General features: G+C 40.8%; 1 protein-coding gene across 1 annotated transcript in view; it reads right to left on the bottom strand.

Annotated features, from left to right (window-relative positions):
• Positions 1–2,833: 2,833 nt before the first annotated feature.
• The window catches only part of PTH2R (parathyroid hormone 2 receptor), a 62,745-nt gene continuing 45,957 nt past the window's right edge, over positions 2,834–19,621 (bottom strand). Inside the window, exons 11-14 of the mRNA XM_081938445.1 lie at positions 17,702–17,840; positions 15,494–15,535; positions 11,599–12,233; positions 2,834–3,618 (exon numbers count right to left, since the gene is read on the bottom strand). Of these exons, the coding sequence (XP_081794571.1) occupies positions 11,829–12,233; positions 15,494–15,535; positions 17,702–17,840 (586 nt within the window). The 3' untranslated portion in view covers positions 2,834–3,618; positions 11,599–11,828. The remainder of the gene's footprint in view (positions 3,619–11,598; positions 12,234–15,493; positions 15,536–17,701; positions 17,841–19,621) is intronic.

The following is a 19,621-nucleotide window of genomic DNA, read 5'->3' as shown; positions in this document are numbered from 1 at the left end:
CGCACCCTCTCCCGAAGGACTCGGGGCGGCGTACAACAAAACATACGAAATAAATATGTAAACAAAACAAACATAAAGCAAAAACATACACTGAGACATACACAAGGAGGAGGTCGATTGATAAAAACAATTAAAATACAAAATATAAAACCCCTAAAAATTAAATATAATTAAAATACCCGGTTAAAAACCCGTCAGGAGCGATATGGTTAGATCAAAGTTGAGCCAGGCCAGCTGCTTGGAATAGGTGGGTCTTAAGCTTAATACGGAAGGAGCGGAGGTCAGAGGTATTCCTAATATCCGGGGGGAGGTCATTCCACAGGGCTGGGCCCGCCACAGAGAAGGCTCTACTCCTAGGCGCCGCCCCACGACATTGTCTAGCGGACGGCACCTGGAGGAGCCCCTCTCTGTGCGAGCGAATTGGTCGCAGGGATGTATGGGGCAGAATACGATCCCGCAAGTAACTAGGTCCTAAGCCATGGAGCGCTTTAAAGATAGTTATCAAAACCTTGAAACGCACCCGATAGACCACAGGAAGCCAGTGCAGCTCGCGCAGGAGCGGTGTCACATGGGAGTACCTAGTACTCCCCATAATGAAGTATAAAGAATGATTGTAGTAATGCACGGAATTTAATGGTAACCAATTGACATGCTAGCTGGAAGACATATTGAAGAGTGTTTTGTGTGTGTGTTATGTGTCTAATTAAAACAATAAAATAAAAAATATATTAAAAAACTTAATCATTAATTTAATTTACTGTAACCTAATAAACAGCAATTTTTAAGTTATTTTCTTTTTTATAACATTTATTTTTCCCAAGAGATTCATGAGTACTTTCAAGTTGCATTAGACAATGTGAAATATTCAAATCCACAAAATAATCATCCCAACATATTTAACAGAATATGAAAACAACTTTTTAAATCATATTTCCATAGAAATATGTTTGCCAAGTTATTTAGATTTATTCCCATTTATTGTGTATAAAGATTTTTGCCATAATGCTAGTTAATAGGGACATTTATAATTGTTATGAAGGTTCAAATATCATCCTCAACAAAAAACCCGTATTACTGATTAAAGGACTGATTAGGTTTCCTTGGATCAGGAACAGTGTGTTCTAGCAAAGCTGTCAATCAGTTTTCAGAGCTATTTTGAGTTCAGTCGATGAATATATAAGAACATCCATATTTCTAGAACAAGAACAGGCAATGTCTTCAGTTTCAGGAAGTTCAGAGTCATCTAGTGCACATTTGGAACAGAAAAATTCTGATAATTATAGAGATAGCTATATAGCTAAGCAGCAGAGTACCTAAACTACTCAGTAAGCGCTTTCATTCTGTGAGCAGGATTAAAGTAAAGAAATAACCATATAAACTTTAAAAGAATCAGAAGCAAAAGTGGGTAGTTGAATTTGGGTTATTGTTTATTTTAAAATACTTTGAAGTTTATTAAATAACTAATACATACCTCCATAGGAAAGAGGATTGTTAAAACCTGTTAAGATGGGCAATTGACTGATTTCATTAAACAAAGAGATAAGGAGATAGGAAGTGGTGAAAGATTACACATATACATATATACATATATGACAGAGAGAATGAAAATAGTCTTTCATATTTCCCTTTCTCTTTTTGGATTACAATAAAAAACAAAGAAAATGGCCACTACCTGAAAATGAGTAGAAATTAAAGAAAATGGAAGATCATTTACAAAGCAAATTACAGACAAAGGATTAGTTCAGAGATTTAGAAGATGTTTGACCAGCTTGGGAAGAATATCACAGCAGCAGTGACTGAATCTGCAACTGCACCAATAATTGTGTCAATTAAGGGATCTGACTATATTTGAATGGAGAACGGAAGAAAGACTTGTAATAAAATTTGTAAATAATTTGTAATGAAATTTGTAAATGAAAAAGATGAATTAAAAATTGACGAAACTGTAATACAGGTGGGTTATGACTGCATTTGGGACCAGGATTGCCATTGCTAAGTGACGTGGCTGTAAAGCATAAAGTCACATGACCACATCATCTACTGATGGCAATCCAGGTAGTCCCAGAGGTCATCCATTCCTAACCCAAGACATGTGGGTTGTTAAGCAGGAAGCAAGGGAAGCTCAGGTAAGGGGTATAGGGGTATAGCAGGGAATGGCGAAGGCCCTACGAGATCCAATTTGGGCCATTCACAAGTCAAGGGAAGAGGTGCTCAGACACTCCAGGGAAAGAGGGTAAGGGGTATCTGCAAGTAAGGAGGGTTAATTTAGTCCTAGGGGTGAAAAATATGGTTGAAAGGTTTAAAGAATTGGAAGAAATGCAAGTGAACCAGTCTCTACAGGAACAGACTTTTTTAAACAAACAGCATAAGTATGGATTTTAAATGTCTACAATGGAATATAAATGGAGCAAAATACCACACAAAAGAAAAAAAGGAATTCCATTATTTTAAAAAATAAATCAAACAAATGTACTGTAATTTATCTACAGGAAACATATATATGAAAAAAGATACAAAATATTTGATTTATAAAAATTTGAGACAGAAATATATTTTGATAGGGGCAAGTAAGAAAAATGGGTTTGTCCGAAGTCACTTTAAAACAAGACAGGCAGCAAATAAATTTAATAAATAAAAATAATTTAAATTCACAATTATAACCAAAATTAATATTGACTGATGATTGTGGCAATATATGTAGAAATAGAAATTTAATTTGAATGACACCAATATTATGATAATTGGAATATGTGCCCCAAATGCTTATACAGCTATATTTTAAAGGATTTATGGAAAAATTAATAGACTTGATATGAGAACTGGTGCTTTTTGAGAGACTAGAATAATCAACAAGAATTATGATAACTTAATCTATTCACCCAACTAAGTGACAGAAGAATAACTGCAGAATTTTCGGGTTGTTGTTTTTTCCCTATGAATGACAGTTTCAGCTAAGTAAGCAAAATGTTTCCAGGCACTGAAATTGCTAAGAAATATGCATAAGCATGTGTAACAGCCACTTCAACAGCTTACTGGTATGCTTGTGAAATATTTCTTCCACAGAGACAAATGCCACTTCATCTTCAGCAAGCTCTCACTATTTAAACATATTTATTGATTTGTGTTTAGAGACAAGAATTCATTTCTGTTTCATATCCTGACATGTTGGCAAGTATATGCATTAAAAGGTAAGATATTAGTTAAGTCAAATCTCATTTCAACAATGAAACCCATATACCAGAAACAAACCTGGAAAAAAGGTCCTTGCTACTCCCATCTCCCATTTCCAGAGAAACTCTCCTCCAGTCCCGATTACTATAGTAGTTTGGGGGTACCCATTGATTTATTTTATTTTATTATTTTGAATGAGGTGAGATTGAGCTATCTGCCAAAGAAAGGAAGAAGGATTAACATATTTAGTCACATACCGCTACTCTGCTTAACCAGAGGCATATGAATAGGTTGCACTATTGAAATTATTTAACTTTTTGCACTTTTACCTTTCAATCAGTAAGATTTCTCAGTAGTATATTTAGATGGCACATGCTTCACCCCAAACATTACTATTTCAGTCAATTTGGGACAACTGGCTGGTAAGCAGCATACCATCACTCAGTACTTTAATTAGACAAGAAAAAAGAAGGAAAACTTTAAAAACACAATGATTTATGTATATGACAGACCATTTGACAATATTCAATCATTTTAATGCATTTATCAGAAGCCATGTGGCAAGGCTATTCAGTTCTACAATTCTAAAATTAATAAATAATTCAACCACAAAAAAACAAGTAACCAATTTAAACATGCAAAATCAAATACTTTCAAATAGCACTGATTTAAATATTATGTTATCATTATTGAATTGTTTGCATCACCCCACCAAAATATGGGACAAATATGAACAAAAGGCAGCTGAGTGAGAAGGTAACATAAAAGAGACAACTTGCAAACAGGAAATCAGTTTTTGCATTTACTTCATTACTTTCCCCTGCACCTCTTTTGGGATCATTCAAAAAGTAAAGCTGGCAATTCAAGAGGTATAGAGAAGCAGCAAGCAGAAGAAGGATTAAGTACTGTATTTTTTGGACTATAAGACACTCCAGACTATAAGACACACATTAGCTTTAGAGGAGGAAAACAAGAAAAAACAATCTGCCTCTGCCTCCCAGCATCCATCCGGTATTTATCTGGCTAGCATTCTTGCAGCAAACCGCAAACACCCTGGTCAGCATCAGCACATTATTGCAGCCCCAGCACATGGCTCATCAGGCTTCCGCTTCATTGCACCCACCACCGGTCAACTGAACTGAGCTGCCACTGCCTCCGCCAGGGAACACTGGAGCCCTCGCTGCCAAGCGGTTGGATTGGCCTCCTGAAATACCGCATGTTAGATCTGGGCAACGAGAGACAGACTGCGCACACGAAGTAACTCAACAGCTCATTTTATTAGTAGTAGTAGTGATCCAGCTTACTCTGTGGTCGGAGGGTTCCCCTTTTATAGGGATGAGGCACGCCCATTGACCAATCAGAGGAATACCTGTTTCCCGCTGTAGGAGCGGACCAGAGGGAAGACTTATCTCGATATATGTTAATATCTAACACCCCTCCCCTCCTAGATGGGACGTTGCGGTAGGTGACATAGTCCTTTAGGTAGGTGGGTGTTTGTCTTGCTCGGGAGGAACGTCGGAGTTCAGGTTGTGTTGAAGTACTTGCAGGACTGGTTTCCTGTTGGTTTGAAGTAGTTGCAGGATCGGGTGCTTTTTCTGTTTCTGGAGGTCTTGCGTTTTCGATGCTCTTTTCCCTGGTATCTTGTTCGGCTGCGATGACGGGGGGTTGCTCAGCGGCTGTGATGATGGGGGGTTGCTCAGCTGCGTGCGTGATGTCCTGTCCCCCGCTTAGCTCGCCGGTGTCGTCGTTTCCTGGGATGAAGTTTCCCTGCGGTTGTCTTTCTGTGGACAGGAAACTTTCGCCCTCATCCCTTAAGTTGGAGTGTGCTAGGCGACCTCGAAGCTGATCGATGTGCCTTCTCCAATTCCGCCCATCTTCAAGCTCTAACAAATACGATCGAGGGCCCATGATGCCAATGACCCTCGCCGGTATCCACAATGTCCCCCCTGTGTAATTTTGAGCATAAACAGTGTCTCCTTCTCTAAAAGATCTGACCTTACTTGTAGAGTCTGGGGGAGCCGAGGTAGAATAATTCGGGTGGAGCCTGTCCAGGTGAGACCGTAGGCGGCGACCCATTAGTAGTTCAGCGGGGCTTCTACCCGTCGTTGCGCTCGGGGTAATGTGTTGAATGAGGAGGTAATGGTCAATGCGTGTTTGCCAATCCCCCGGGCCCATCCTGGCGAGGGCCTCTTTTGCGAACCGCACCATTCTTTCTGCCTGACCATTGGACGCTGGATGGAATGGCGCGATGAGGGCGTGTCTGATTCCCAACCCTGCTAAAAATGTTTCAAACTGCATGGCCGTGAATTGGGGCCCGTTGTCCGATACTAACAGATCTGGTAGACCATGGGTGGCGAAAAGCCGCCTAAGAACCTTTATAACTGCCTCTGCCGTGGTTGATGTCATTAGGACTACATCTAACCATTTAGAATAAGCATCTACAACTATGAGGAAGGTTTGACCCTGGAATGGCCCTGCAAAATCAATATGAATGCGTGACCAGGGTGCCTTGGGTTTCTCCCATTCTGTGGCGGGCGCTTCCGGGGGTGCTGGTCTCGACTCCTGGCATGGGTCGCAAGTGGCCACCCACTCCTCTATTTCTTTGTCCATATTGGGCCACCACACATAACTTCTCGCTAACGCTTTCATTCTCACGATCCCCGGATGACCCATATGTAAAGCATTCAATACCCTTTTTCGTAGAGCAAAAGGAATAACAACTCGATCCCCCCACAACAAACATCCCTGTAACACGGAGAGTTCGTCCCGTTTAGACCAAAACATTTTGAATTCCGGGCCCACACTTCCCATTGGCCACCCCCTCCATACCCAAGTTTGCACTTGTTTTATTAAATTGTCCTTCGAGGAGAACCTTGCAACATCGTAAGAAGAAACCGGTCCCGAATCCAAACAGTCAATGAGCAATACCGGTACTTCTGGAGTGGGGTCTGGCAAAATGTCTGGTAATGGGCAACGGCTGAGCGCATCTGCGTGCCCTAGAGTGGAGCCCGGTCGATGAATTAACTTGTAAGAGTACGCAGCCAGGAAAACAGTCCACCTGGTCATACGTGGAGAAAGGGAGACCGGAGTGGGGCGATTTCCCGCCAAAAGTCCTAACAGCGGTTTGTGATCAGTAATGAGTTCAAAATCGCGGCCGTAGAGGTATTCATGGAAACGTTTCACACCTGCAACGGCAGCCAATGCTTCTCTGTCCATTTGGCTGTAGTTCCTTTCGGCCGATGAAAGAGTTCTGGAGTAGAAAGCAATGGGTGCTTCTTTCCCGTCGGGCATCCTGTGGCTGAGGACTGCTCCAACCCCGAAAGGCGATGCGTCGCAGGTCAATACCAGCGGGAGGGTTTGACTGTATTGCACAAGTAGTGAGTCAGTGGTGAGCAGGCGCTTTACCCCGGCGAATGCTGCAGCTTCGGCTCGTCCCCATCTCCATGGTGCGTTCCTCTGGAGTAGACGGTGTAGTGGCTCAGCAACGGTCGCCTTCTGTCTCAGAAAAACGCTGTAGAAATTAAGTAGTCCGAGGAAGGCCTGCAACTCGGTTTGATTTCGTGGTGTGGGGGCGTCCTGGATTGCCTTAATTTTCTTTTCAGTGGGGTGAATTCCCTGACCATCAATTCTATAACCCAGGAATTCTACGCTAGGCACGTTAATTTGGCATTTTTCTTTTTTAAGGCGGAGGCCCTTCTCTCTGATTCTGGCCAAAACAGATCTGACTCTTTTGTTTAGTTGCTCCTCGTTTGCAGCGGACACCAAGATATCGTCAAAATATGGGACGACTCCCGGTATCCCTTGCAACAGCCGTTCCATGACGCTCTGGAACAATCCTGGAGCAATACTTACGCCGAATTGTAGCCGGTTGCATTTAAACGCTCCTCTGTGCGTCACTATAGTCTGAGCCTCCGCTGTGGCGCTATCTACTGGCAGTTGCTGGTAAGCTTGTGCCATATCTAACTTAGCGAAAACCTTTCCTGGCCCCAATGAGTGCAATAGGTGCTGTACTACGGGCACCGGATATGCGCTTTGTTGTAGCGCGACATTAATTGTGCATTTATAGTCTGCGCATAAGCGGACTGATCCGTCTGACTTAACTGGGGTCACGATAGGTGTCTCCCAACGCGCGTGATCTACCGGCTCAAGGATTCCTTGTTCCACTAACTTATCTATCTCTTTATCTATTTTTGGGCGGAGTGCAAAAGGCACTCGTCTCGGTTTAAGTCGGATTGGCGCCACATTTGGATCTAAATTGAACGATATTGGTTTGCCCACATACTTACCAAGACCGGAGCTGAACACATCCTCGAACTCCTTAAAGATCTTTTCAGCGCTGCTGTTTCTCACGGCGTTGATTCCGGTGACTTCTAATCCCAGGGCTTCAAACCAATCAAGCCCCAGGAGGTTCTGCAATGGCGCGCTGGAGATGGTCACCGGCAGCTGGGCTTCGATGTCCTTAAACTGGATGTGGAATGTGCCTTGGCCCACGATGGGGACTTGGTTCCCCTGGTAGTCTCGTAGCAGGACGTCAGGAGCGCGCAGTTGGCTCTTTCTGAGGCTGGGAATGGCCTGTTTCATGGATGCCCATGAAATGATCGTCAGGGTTGATCCTGTGTCAACCTCCAGCTCGCAGGGTGAGCCCTCCAAGAGGACTGTGACTTTCAGCCTTTTGGGCCGCTTAGGGCGGACCTGATGTATCGTGGTGAGATACGTTCGCAACTCCTCTCTCTGGGTCAACTCTATCTCATCGTCTATATCCTGAAAATACTCTCGTTGAGCGTCTTGGTAGAACGCTCTTTCGGCTCTCCGTGTGAATTCTCTCTGGGGATACGCTCGCTCACTTTCTTGTGAGTAATCTCTCTGGGAATACGCTCGTTCAGCTCTTTGGGGAGTTTCTCTCTGGGTAAACACTTGTGGATTTCTCTCTGGGCGCCCTTTTTGATTTCGCCAAGCCCCTGGGTTGGGCTTCTGTTGGCGGTACATGGGTGGCTGCCGTGAGGCAGGGACTCCGCTCCGGCACACTCGTGCGATGTGCCCAAGTTTGTTGCAGTGCGAACAAACAACGTTCCTGAACCTGCAAGTAGACCTGGGGTGATTCCCTCCGCAGCTTGCGCAGGGCGGCAAACGGGATCCGGGTTTCCCCCCAGGCCTCCAGTGACTGCTCTGCATTAGGTGACTGTCCTCGAACTCGGGATCCACGTAGTCGGGGCTTGCGTCTTCGTAGTGGACTCTGGTTTGTCTCGGTGCTGGCTGGGTTTCGTTGACCCTTCTTTGTATGGTCACTGCTGATTTCTCCGCTGATTCCGACGCTCTTGCTTTGTTCAATGCTGACTGTAGGGTTAGATTCGGGTTGGCTAACAGTTTCTTTTGCAACGAAATGTCTCTTACCCCACAGATGAATTGCTCTAAGATATGCTCTTCCAAATCCCTGTATTCACAGTGGGCTGCTATTCTTCGTAGAGCTGCAACAAATTGGTTAATGGATTCTCCCGCCTTTTGAGTCCTCATGTTGAATTCTTTGCGGCTGACATGGCGGGACGGTTTTGGCGCGTAATGTGTTTCCAAGGCTTGTTTCAGCGTCGCCCATGGTACTGCTTGTATTGGAGTAGGCGCGGTGAGGTCTCTGGCCGTATTGAAGACTTCCTTTCCGCAGTAGCCGAGGAAGATATTTTTCTTTCTTGCATCGGTGATCCCCGTGTACTCATTTGCTTCGAGGAAACACTCGAAGCGAATCATGAAGGCTTCCCATTCGTCGGTTGCTGGGTCGAAAGGAGCGGGGGGAGCATGCATCGCCATTTTCTCAGTTTGAATTTGCCGCGCTGCGGTGATCTGAGATGGCTGCCGGAATTTCTGCCGAATTCCTGGGCTGGATCAAATCCGGAGATTCTTGAAGTAGCGTTCTTCGTCCTATCTGTCTCTCAATCCCACCTTCGTCGCCAATGTTAGATCTGGGCAACGAGAGACAGACTGCGCACACGAAGTAACTCAACAGCTCATTTTATTAGTAGTAGTAGTGATCCAGCTTACTCTGTGGTCGGAGGGTTCCCCTTTTATAGGGATGAGGCACGCCCATTGACCAATCAGAGGAATACCTGTTTCCCGCTGTAGGAGCGGACCAGAGGGAAGACTTATCTCGATATATGTTAATATCTAACACCGCAGATCAGCTGTTCTAGGTGGTGGGATTGCCACTGCCAATTGCCACCGCCTAAAACAGTTAATCAGTGGTATTCCGAAAGGTCGATCTAACCACCGATCAGCTGCTTGGCAGCAAAGGCTCCAGTGTTCCCCAGCAGCGGCGAATAGCGGCAGCAGTGACAGGTCCCCTCACCCACTGCAATATTCACTCTATAAGATGGACAGACATTTACATGCATTTGGGGAGGGGGGAGTGCATCTTGTAGTGTGAAAAATATAGTAACTGTTATTCACCTATTGTTCCCCTAGATCTTTCCAGCTCTTTGTTGGCATCTTACATTCTTAGAGGTAAAATGTGGTGCCAAATATTTACTTTAGCTTTAGATTGACTTTACATTGATTAAGAAGGCATCAAAAGATTGTTTCAATTCTATGATTCTTGTATGAGAGATTTCTGTGAATAGAGCTAAAGTTTTACGAATGAAGGCAAATATACATGTCCCAGGATAATCTTGCAGGATCCAATCTGGATCGGTCACTGGGTCCGGAGGTTTAGTCTTCCGAAGTTTCAGACACATGCTAACTCGTTAGTAGCCTCACATTGCACTGAACAAGGAATACATTCAATTTTGCAGCTACTAAGTTTGTTGGATGAGCAGGCACAAAAATAACCGGGGAATGATTGAAGCCTGGAAAACGCCCCCCTTGTCAGTCAACAGGAGTGTTGATTTACCACCAGCTTATCAAGTACTTAGGAGGTGAGGGCTTGGCAGCACAAGGAAACAACAGCCAATGACAATAGCTAGCCATCAATACCCCAATCAACATCTAAAAAGCTACACAGAACAGGCACCATAGCGATACCACACAGAGAATAGCCCAAAAGACACATTCTGCTAGAAAGAGGTTCCCTGAGGATGGGCTCCCACACAAGTCTGAAAGCTCGGAAGACTAAACCTCTCATCCCAGTGACCGACCCAGATTAGAGCTAAAGTGCATTCTGAGTAATCTTGATAAGATTAATAACAGAATACAGAGTTGGAAGAGACCTTGGAGGTCTTCTAATCCAACCTTCTGCTCAAGCAGGAAATCCTATACCATTTCAGGCAAATAGTTGTACATTTTGAATGAAGATATTGAAATCTTATGAGACCATTCCTGTAAAGTTTTTTTTTACTGAAAGCAAGACCTAACTTTATGAAGGGCAAAATAATTCATATAGTTAGTCCTCAATTTATAACCATTTGTTTGACATTATAATGGCACTGAATTTCAGATTTTGCTTCTTTCTTATTAGAGAAACAAGTTTAAAATGTCCGCCTATTTGAAAAACAAAGGCACTAGTAACTGGATGTATACTTGGAATTACTTTCTGAAAGAAAAGGGAGCCCTTTATGCCACTTAGTTTTTAGCTGGATAATAAGATTCTAAATGAGCTTTGCCAACAAAAAATATTTTGCGGAATTTTCTGGTTTTATTATTTCTATATTAATTGCCACTTGGGGTCTACATTCCATTTTGAATTTTCTAGTCATGTTATATTATTTATAAAATTTGTCTGGTCACCCAACTCAACATGGTGATACCAGGTACCTCATAACACCAAAATTTAAAATTTAAAAAATATTTCAGGGCTTTGAGACTGTCATACAGTCAAAATGTCATCCATGCTAGGTTCAGTTTACAATTTGGCCTCAACACTTGAGGGAAAAATCAAGCCTTTAATAAAGACTAACCAAGACAAGATCATCTGGATGTTATTTGATTGCATGTTGCATTGTTTTTAGTATATTGTATATTAAATGGTATACTTTAGTGGAATGCTATATTGCAAGTAAATAAGTTGCTCCTTGAATAGTAAGGCCAGTTTGCTAAGGAGTAAACAAGACTGTGAAAAGATAACAGTATAAATAACTTCACATTACGTCTCTTTGTGGCTAAAAATGTCTACACTACTATCTTTGTGGGAAAAGGATATCTGATAGGGGGAAGGGGCAGAGCTTTCAGTAATGGAAGAAAAATATATACTAGTACAATTAAAAAATAATAATTCAGATACATTTTAAATAAAAAATGAATAGAAATAATAAATCTGCATATAATATAGACATGTGTGGATTTGTAATACTTATTTTGAGAGGAAAATACTTCAAGTCAAAATTATATTAAGATTTAGAACTTATTACTCAACATCGCTGATGAACATAGATACTTTTTGCTTCTGAATTCTTTTTAAATGTCAGTTAACACAAAATAACTGTATCTAAATGTTATCATTGTAAGTACCTTTGCTTCTTGCTAACACAGGAATATCATAAAACAAAAAGTCATTATGAAGAGATCAGAGTTCAGATGCTGAAGAACCATAATCTCCACTCAAAATGATTTTGGATACATTGCTGGTTGGAGAAAGCCTCTGGCTAAGAAATCCGTACATGGGTCTGGATTAGGTGAGTCGAAATAAAAGTTGTGATGACATTTTCACATTTGTAATCCTTTGCCTGCACCCCGACCTTTTAAAGTGATGCCTCTATTTCCACTTGGTTTGCTTCTTCTTCAAGAAAACATGCATGATTGTTCTGAAGTCTAGAAGGTTTGTTGAGAGAAATACCATCCAGCCTCTTCTCTTCCTCTTCATCAGCCTCTTCCTGAGCCCACTGGGGAATGCAGTCATGTTCAGAGCTGCTCCTAACATACCCAGGCAAATTTATATGGGCATTGTTCTGCCCTGGGCCATTCCTGCATGCCTTGCTGGAAACCAGCCTCATGCGGGAGCTGGCACCCATCTGAGCATGGCTGCTGGTGCTCTGAGTCACGTTAGTGAGGACAGAACCACAGTGAGAATTCCCACAAGGAACAGTCCTCTTCCAGTCCATGGCCAAGTGCCATTTAGCCCATGTCTTCTTGAGCTCAGCCTGCACCTAAGAAAATAGAAAATGTGCACATCAAAATGCTAGGAAGAAGCTTATCTCACCTTCGCTTAGAATTAAGTTTTTCCTTTAATATTATATTTTCAACTGAATATACTGTATTCTGCCACAAAAATGTATAGTTTACTAGTGTAGCACACTGTTTAAAGTATTGGATTGGGACTAAGGGAGGGCAGTTTCAGGTTCCCCCTCAACCAAAACATTATCTGGATGATTTTAGACCAGATACTGTATTTACTGATCACTTCTGCAGAGGAAATATGGGATATAATAAATACATTATAATTAAAAATAAATAATAGATAGTGAGTAGGAGACTATGTCTAAAAGAATATGGAGCAGCAGTACTACAGCACAAGTTTTGCTGACATAATTAGTTTCAATTCTATTCCCATTGTCATGAGGATTAGAATTGATTTTAAGCAAAACAAGAAATGCTCCAGAATAAAAGTTACATGTATATGTTGGTTCTAGTGACTGTGAAAAATTACAAGTCTTCAAAAGAATACATTTTTGTATTCTGTGCAAATGCTAAGACTAGTAGTTAATGTATTAGTCAGACCTCTCAACTTCCTTTCTATACCAAAAATAAATCTGAAGAGATAATTAACCAAGTGAACAGGTATATTAAAAGGGAGAGCTGAATCATAAGCAAGATTCTGGTGCATACTTTTGCTTCCCACTTATTCTTCTACTTGACCACTCAGTTAAGATGGACATCATTCACTTTTTATTACTTAAATTGTTTGGTTTTTTTTTTTTTTGTAAAACAGGATCCAATAATACCTGACTTACAAAACATGCTATCACCTTCCATGGCAACATTTCATTGGGCACATAATCATAAATAAATGCTAGGAGTCAGGGTAACCCATGTAATCTCTCTCTCATGCAGAGAAAGTTCCAGTTGACATTAATCAAAGACAGCTCCCATTATGTAACTTTGTAACCAACAAATCCCATTGATTTAAATAAATGTACTCTAAGCATGAATAAATTTGGATTTAATACAATTATGGAAACCTATTCTGAACCTGCAATTATTTGTTTCTTCAGACATGAACATGCATATATACAACCCATTACAACAGAGACAAATTATATAGTTGCTTCTGTTTACTGTTCTACAGCTAGGAAGGAAAAGATTTATTTCAGGTAAATTAATATATTCTGCAGCAAAGGAGGAGGAAACATCCGAAGAATTCCGAAGTGAAAGATCAAATCTAAATCTGCCTGTCTAGAGACTGGACAGAGACAAGAAAAACCCAGGAAACTAATAAAAGAGAATATTTGTAGTCATCATCCGGGGAGCTCTAGGCAATCAGTTGGGAGCAGAAAGGTTCTCTTCTCCAGGTGAGCTTTTAGAAGAGGCTAGCTTTGTTTTGCCTTTATTCTTTTGCTGCCCTCTCTGGAGGAGATGGTATTTGTTCCCTGATTGCCTTCAACCAGGTAAGATATCCATCCCAATTTGGAGAAGAGGTGAAGAATCAGAAAGAAACTTATCCATACAAATGTTGAACCTTGGCTTTTTCTAGTTTCATTTTGTGAAGTGGTTTCCTTATTAGAACAATGGGCCCTATCCAACAATATGAAATTTAAAGTGGAGAAAAGCAAAATGTTACACTTAGGCAGGAAAAAGCAAAGTACAAGTAGAGATTAGATGAAACCTGGTTCAAAAAAAGTAACTGTGAGAGGGACCATGGAGTACTAATGGATGATCGCTTAAACATGAATCAAACAGCCAAAAAAGTGAATGCAATCCTTGGTTGCATAAACTAAGGGATAGAGTCAAGATAACATGAAGTATTAGTACTGCTTTATAAAACCTTAGAAAGGCCACACCTGGAATAATGCATTCAGTTTTGGTCACCACATTACAAAAAAGATATTAAGACTTTGGAAAAAGTGCAGAGAAAAACAACTAAGACAATTAAAGGCCTAGAGACTAAAACATATGAAGAACAGTTGCAGCAATTGGGTATGCTTAGTCTACAGAAAAGAAGGACTAAGGGTGACATGACAGCAGTGTTCCAGTATTTAAGGGGCTGCCACAGTGAAAACAACCAGTGGAACAGCTTTTGCCTTCAGAAGTTGTGGATGCTTGATCACTGGATGTTTTATCTGGAATGGTATAGGGCGGTAATGGCAAACCTTTTTCACCTCGGGTACCAAAAGTATGTGCAGGAGCTATTGCGCGCACTTACATACCCACCCCATAATTTAATGCCCCCCACACCATGCCCACTGTGCATGCACGCGTGATGCCCCCACTGCCCCACACATGCGCACACGGCTTTCTTGGAGACTGGGGAGGGCAAAAACAACTCACGCCCCCCCAGAGGCCCTCCAGAGGATGGAAACGGCCCATTTTCTGACTTCCGGTGGGCCCCGTAGATCCATTTTTTTGCCTTCCCCAGGCTCTAGAGGCTTTCTAGGAGCCTGGTGAGGGCAAAAAATGGCCCAACACGCAAAGTGGAAGTTTGGGAACGGACTTCCAGGTTGTCCGTTTTCCTCCCTCTGGAGGCTGGTGGGCAAAAAACCATTCCCGAACTTCTGGTTTGCGTATTGGGTGGTTTTTCACTCTCCGGAGGGCAAGAAATGGCGGAAAACCAAGGCGGAAAATCAGCTGCCAAGTGCGCACATGCACCTCGCGTGCCCTCAGAAATGGCTTTGTGTGCCACCTGTGGCAAGTATGTCATAGGTTCGCCATCACGGGTATAGGAAGGTTGGACTAGAAGACTTCCAAGGTTCCCTTCCAACTCTATTCTGTAAATAAACCTATTTTGTTCTAAGCCATCCTCCTTTTTTATGCCTGAAAAATGAATTATGAATTACATCCCACAGGTTTTTTAGGTATTTTCCTTTTTCCTTTCTTCCAGTCATTAGCTCCTTGATCTTAACATTAAGCAATGCGTATTTCTGAGGCTCAGCAGACTCATTTTTGACAGCAAATTTAACCTACTGTACATCTCAGCCACTCTGCTAGCTACAGAAAGGCTAGCTAGCCACAAGCAGAGGTAGTTTTCTATGCCCATCACCTTGAAATTAGGAGATACAAACACATTTTCTCCATAGAGAAAAGACTGTTGGGAGAGTGTAACATGTGGTGGTGGGGGAGATAAGAACCCCTCCTGAGAGAGAGAGACATAGGGGCAATCCCTGTGCACAAGTATGAAAATACATACATACACACCACACACATACACACCACATTCCAACTGCACCTCCATTATTCTATAATAGAAACTTACCTCTCCATTACAGTAGCAATAGATGATAGAGACAAAAAATCCCTGAAGGAAGAATTGAGAATAAGAATTTAAAAAGGAACGTAATTATCATTACCTTGACCCAAAAACTAAATATATTTCACAATAAAATCTATACCTATAGCATGGACCAGATTTATGGTAACAGGATTAGAGTTAGAGTTAAGGTTATTATTGTTATAAGGATTTAAGAATCTGGACTATGACTACCATTAGGCATTAGGGTTATTGTACAGATTATAATAAAAGTTATAGCTAAGGTGAATGTTAAAGTTTATAGTTAGTATTGACAGCAAGGTTAAGTTACAGTTCGGGTTAGGTGCTTAGTTTATATAAGGTTTAAGGCTTATTATTTGTTTTTATGGCCAAATTTTAGGGTCGAATTAGGATTAGGTTTGGCTCAGGTAGGAGGTAAGATTAGGTGGATAGGATTAAATAGTTTTGGTAGGGTTTAGATTTAGTGCTAGATTGTTGTGTATAGTTAGAGCAATATTGGAATGAGCGTTAGCCGAACTGTAATGCTAACAAAATCTAGTGTTATTAAATTAGTGTTACAGTTTGGCAAGGTTTAACATAGTACTAAATTAAGGGTTGAATAATATTGATCTTAGGGTTCATGTTTACTGCCGTATTAAGGTTAGGGTTAGGGTTAGGGTTAGGGTTAAGGGTTAAGGGTTAGGTATTAAGGTAGCAGTAGAGTTTTACAGTTAGTTCTGCTGTTAGTGTTAAAATATAGTTTTAAGATTGACTTAGTAATGGCTTTATAATGTAAATTTAACATTTTCATTGTGTGGGTAACAGACTCCTATCACCTTGTCTGGGTGGGTTTTATTTTATTTTTGAATGTATAATGATCAAACATTAATAGAAAGAGTTTGTGAAAGATTTAAGATTGGTTTTGGCTTTATAAATGCCCTGGGGAAACTAGACTCAATAAATTTTGTAGTATAAGGCAAGCACATAACCTCATTCTTTTAATAAAGAATGTGTACAATATTTGCAATGTGTTACTATTAGTTCTTAGATTTGTTAAAAAACACAGCAAGAATATAGCTTTATCTGTAAGAGGTATCTTCTTAAAGATACCATTCCACTCTGTCAGTCTAGAAATAATTTTACAGTGATCTTCAATGATCAGATGATGCAATGGAAAAAGTGTAGAGGAAACAGAAGAAGAGATTCTGAAATGTTATAAATACTTTTCATTTCAAAATAAATTTAATTAGCAGATTTTGATGGAGCATAATAATATCTGTGTCGTAATATATGTGGGCATATACATATGTTTGTATTTGTTTATTTGTCATATTCATGTAATGTATATTGGAGGTGGTGACCCTTTGAGAGCTATATGCAACAAAATTTCATTTTAACATATGCTGATTAGTGTACAAAGTGACAATAAAGTTATTCTATTTTATTCTATTCTATTCCTCCAGGATTGTTTCATTTTTCATTCATGCAACAGAGATTGGAAGGCAATAAATGTTATGGCATGATCACTGTGCTGAAGCTGTATTTCATTTGTTTTGCTCCAAGGACTTTATTGTTTCATAAAGTAGGCTCAGTGCTTACTTCACATCTTTAATGCAAAAGATTTTAAGTGCAAATACTTCTAAAGAATCTTGGATTGTCACATACAGTACATAGAAAAGATTTTTACAAAAGAAACTCCACCGATAAATATTTTTTCAGGGCTTTCTTGTGCCAATCCTTTGAGAAAACAACAGAAGGATATTGTGGAGCTTTAGAAGCAAACAGATTTCTTATGACATGGGATTTGAGAACGACAATCAATTTTGCTACAAATAAATACCAACTCCTGTGGTCAAACTGAAAGATCAAGAGCTAGCTATATCTGGAGAATTATGGAGAATCTGGTGTTTCTTTTATGCAGCATCTTCAGCAGAAAAGAAGAAGAAGCAGCTCTTGGAATCATCTCTCTTCCTAATCTTATCCAGAGGACTTTAGGGTTGCTTTTCAGAGTTTAAGAAATGTGTACAGACTAAATTGCATGCTTACAATATACCGTAAATATAATTTGCTTTTCAATTATTGCTGAATTTTGGAACATGTGATTCCTTTTCATTAGTTATCTCTTGCAGCAAGAAATATGGCAATGTGGCCAGTTTTGTAACTGAACATCTGAGTGGTTCATAAATGATAAGTAGTAGTACCATGGGACCAGACCTGGAATGAGTTGAAGAAGAGTTCACAGTGCATCCGGATCTCCCAGCCTAACCCAGTGAACGTGTGAGGTAGGCACACAAAGACAATGTAATGCACACCAAAGACGAAGATCAAAATTAAAGTGGATTTTGCTAGTTTTCTGGAAGAAAGTTAAGAGAAGTTATAATTATGAGACTATCAGATGCTGCATATGATGAACATGACATAAACAGCAATCTTACACATTCCAAGTTTCTTAGCTATAAAGGGTATTTGCCAAAGGGCAATGTGTAAGTTTGGAGAAAGCAGAGTCACTTCTGTGGAAGCTCTACCTCAGTTCCCCTTTTTGACTTTGTGGACAAGTGCGGGTGGGGTGGGGTTGGAGGGAGGGGATGGTTCTGCGTGTGTGGTGGGCAAGCACATGCACAACTCATTTGCATGAGCACCAGGCACGTGTGCCTGCCACACGCACAAATGGAGCATGTTCACATGCTGCTTGTGTAAGTGGGGGTGCATGCTCATGTGCTCACCCTCTCACTTCTGCAGCTCAGTTCTTAAAGGCTCAACGCCTTTAAGAATCAGACATCAGCAAGGCAGAGGAACAGGCTCCCATATTCCCAGTGAGTGCATGTGCAGAGCTGTCAAAAGGCAAGAACAGTTAAGACAGAAGGGACGACTTGGGACTGAGACTTGGAGGTGATTGCTGCTCCCCATAGTGGGGTAGTGGGGTAGTGGGCTGTGGCCCAGGGATTGGGGACTCCTCCTCTGCCTGGAGTAGTTGCTGATCTCATTCGGAGCCTAGAAATCTTTATTTATCTGGTTAAACCACAGACCAAAGATGTCCTATTCTTCAATTTTACGCTGGAAGAATATTTCTGGAGTTGTTTGTTATGATGCTTGCCATTCTTCCTATTGCTATAATCTCATGACTATCTCTTCCTGTACAGTGCATACACTCTTTGCTGCAGAACTGAAACAAGAGTAGCAGTTTATCATTCAGAAAGTTGCTGCTTATTTTGCTTTATCTCTGATTTTATTTATCAGATAAACATAGTTAAATATGGCTTATATCATTGCTTTGCATTTTTTTCCCTATGTGTAATTTGTTTGCAGCATGGAACATAGTAAAGCATATTTATCCATCCACCACTGAAATGTCTGGTTTTAATTAACTTGATAGCAAGACTAAAAAAAAATAGTAACAACACACCCAAAGGGCTTCTAGTTTTAATTGGCAGTGCCAGTTTATAAAGGTTAAGGTAAACGTAAAGGTTCCCCTCGCACAAATGTGCTAGTTTTTCCCGACTCTAGGGGACGGTGCTCACCTCCATTTCAAAGCCAAAGAGTACTGTAACAATAAATTTTAGATGTCTTCATCATCTCTTTTGAGTGGTGATCCCTTTTTATTCATCAAATGCAACTAGAAAATCCAGACCATGGAATTACTAGTTTATTAACTGCCAGTAATCTAACACATTCATGAATCTCCATGTAAAACTGGCTTAAATGTGATTACTATTAGATAAGCCAACAAGAAGGAATATACAGATTGTTAGAGCAATTATGGCAAGGAAGGGCCATCATTCAGAAATCAAGTGCTCCTTTGCATGCAGAACATTTAGTTACTATATTTTTCAGAGGAGACTAGTAAAGATCATTGTCTAAAATCCTGAAGAGCTAAAAGGTTTATTCTCTAGAAAACTGCTTCTGTTGTCAAAAATTGTAGTTGTGCTTTAATTAGTCCAGGATTAACTATTATGCAAAATAAGTACATTCTTAAAGCAGGAAGGGAAGTGGCAACACAGTTTTAGTCCCTTAGCTATTATGCCTTTAATTCTTTCCTTGCCACATTCAAGTTTTGTTCAGCATTTACTGAGCCAAAAGTCTCCCATAGAAGAAGATATTTGTAATTCGGGGTTAAACTATGGGGAACTTGGTGTT

Source organism: Natrix helvetica (assembly GCF_964273705.1).
Source record: "Natrix helvetica genome assembly, chromosome: 1".
Classification (NCBI taxonomy): Eukaryota; Metazoa; Chordata; class Lepidosauria; order Squamata; family Natricidae; genus Natrix; species Natrix helvetica.
Note: the sequence above shows the minus strand (reverse complement) of the source record. Positions and strands in the feature narration are given on the sequence as shown.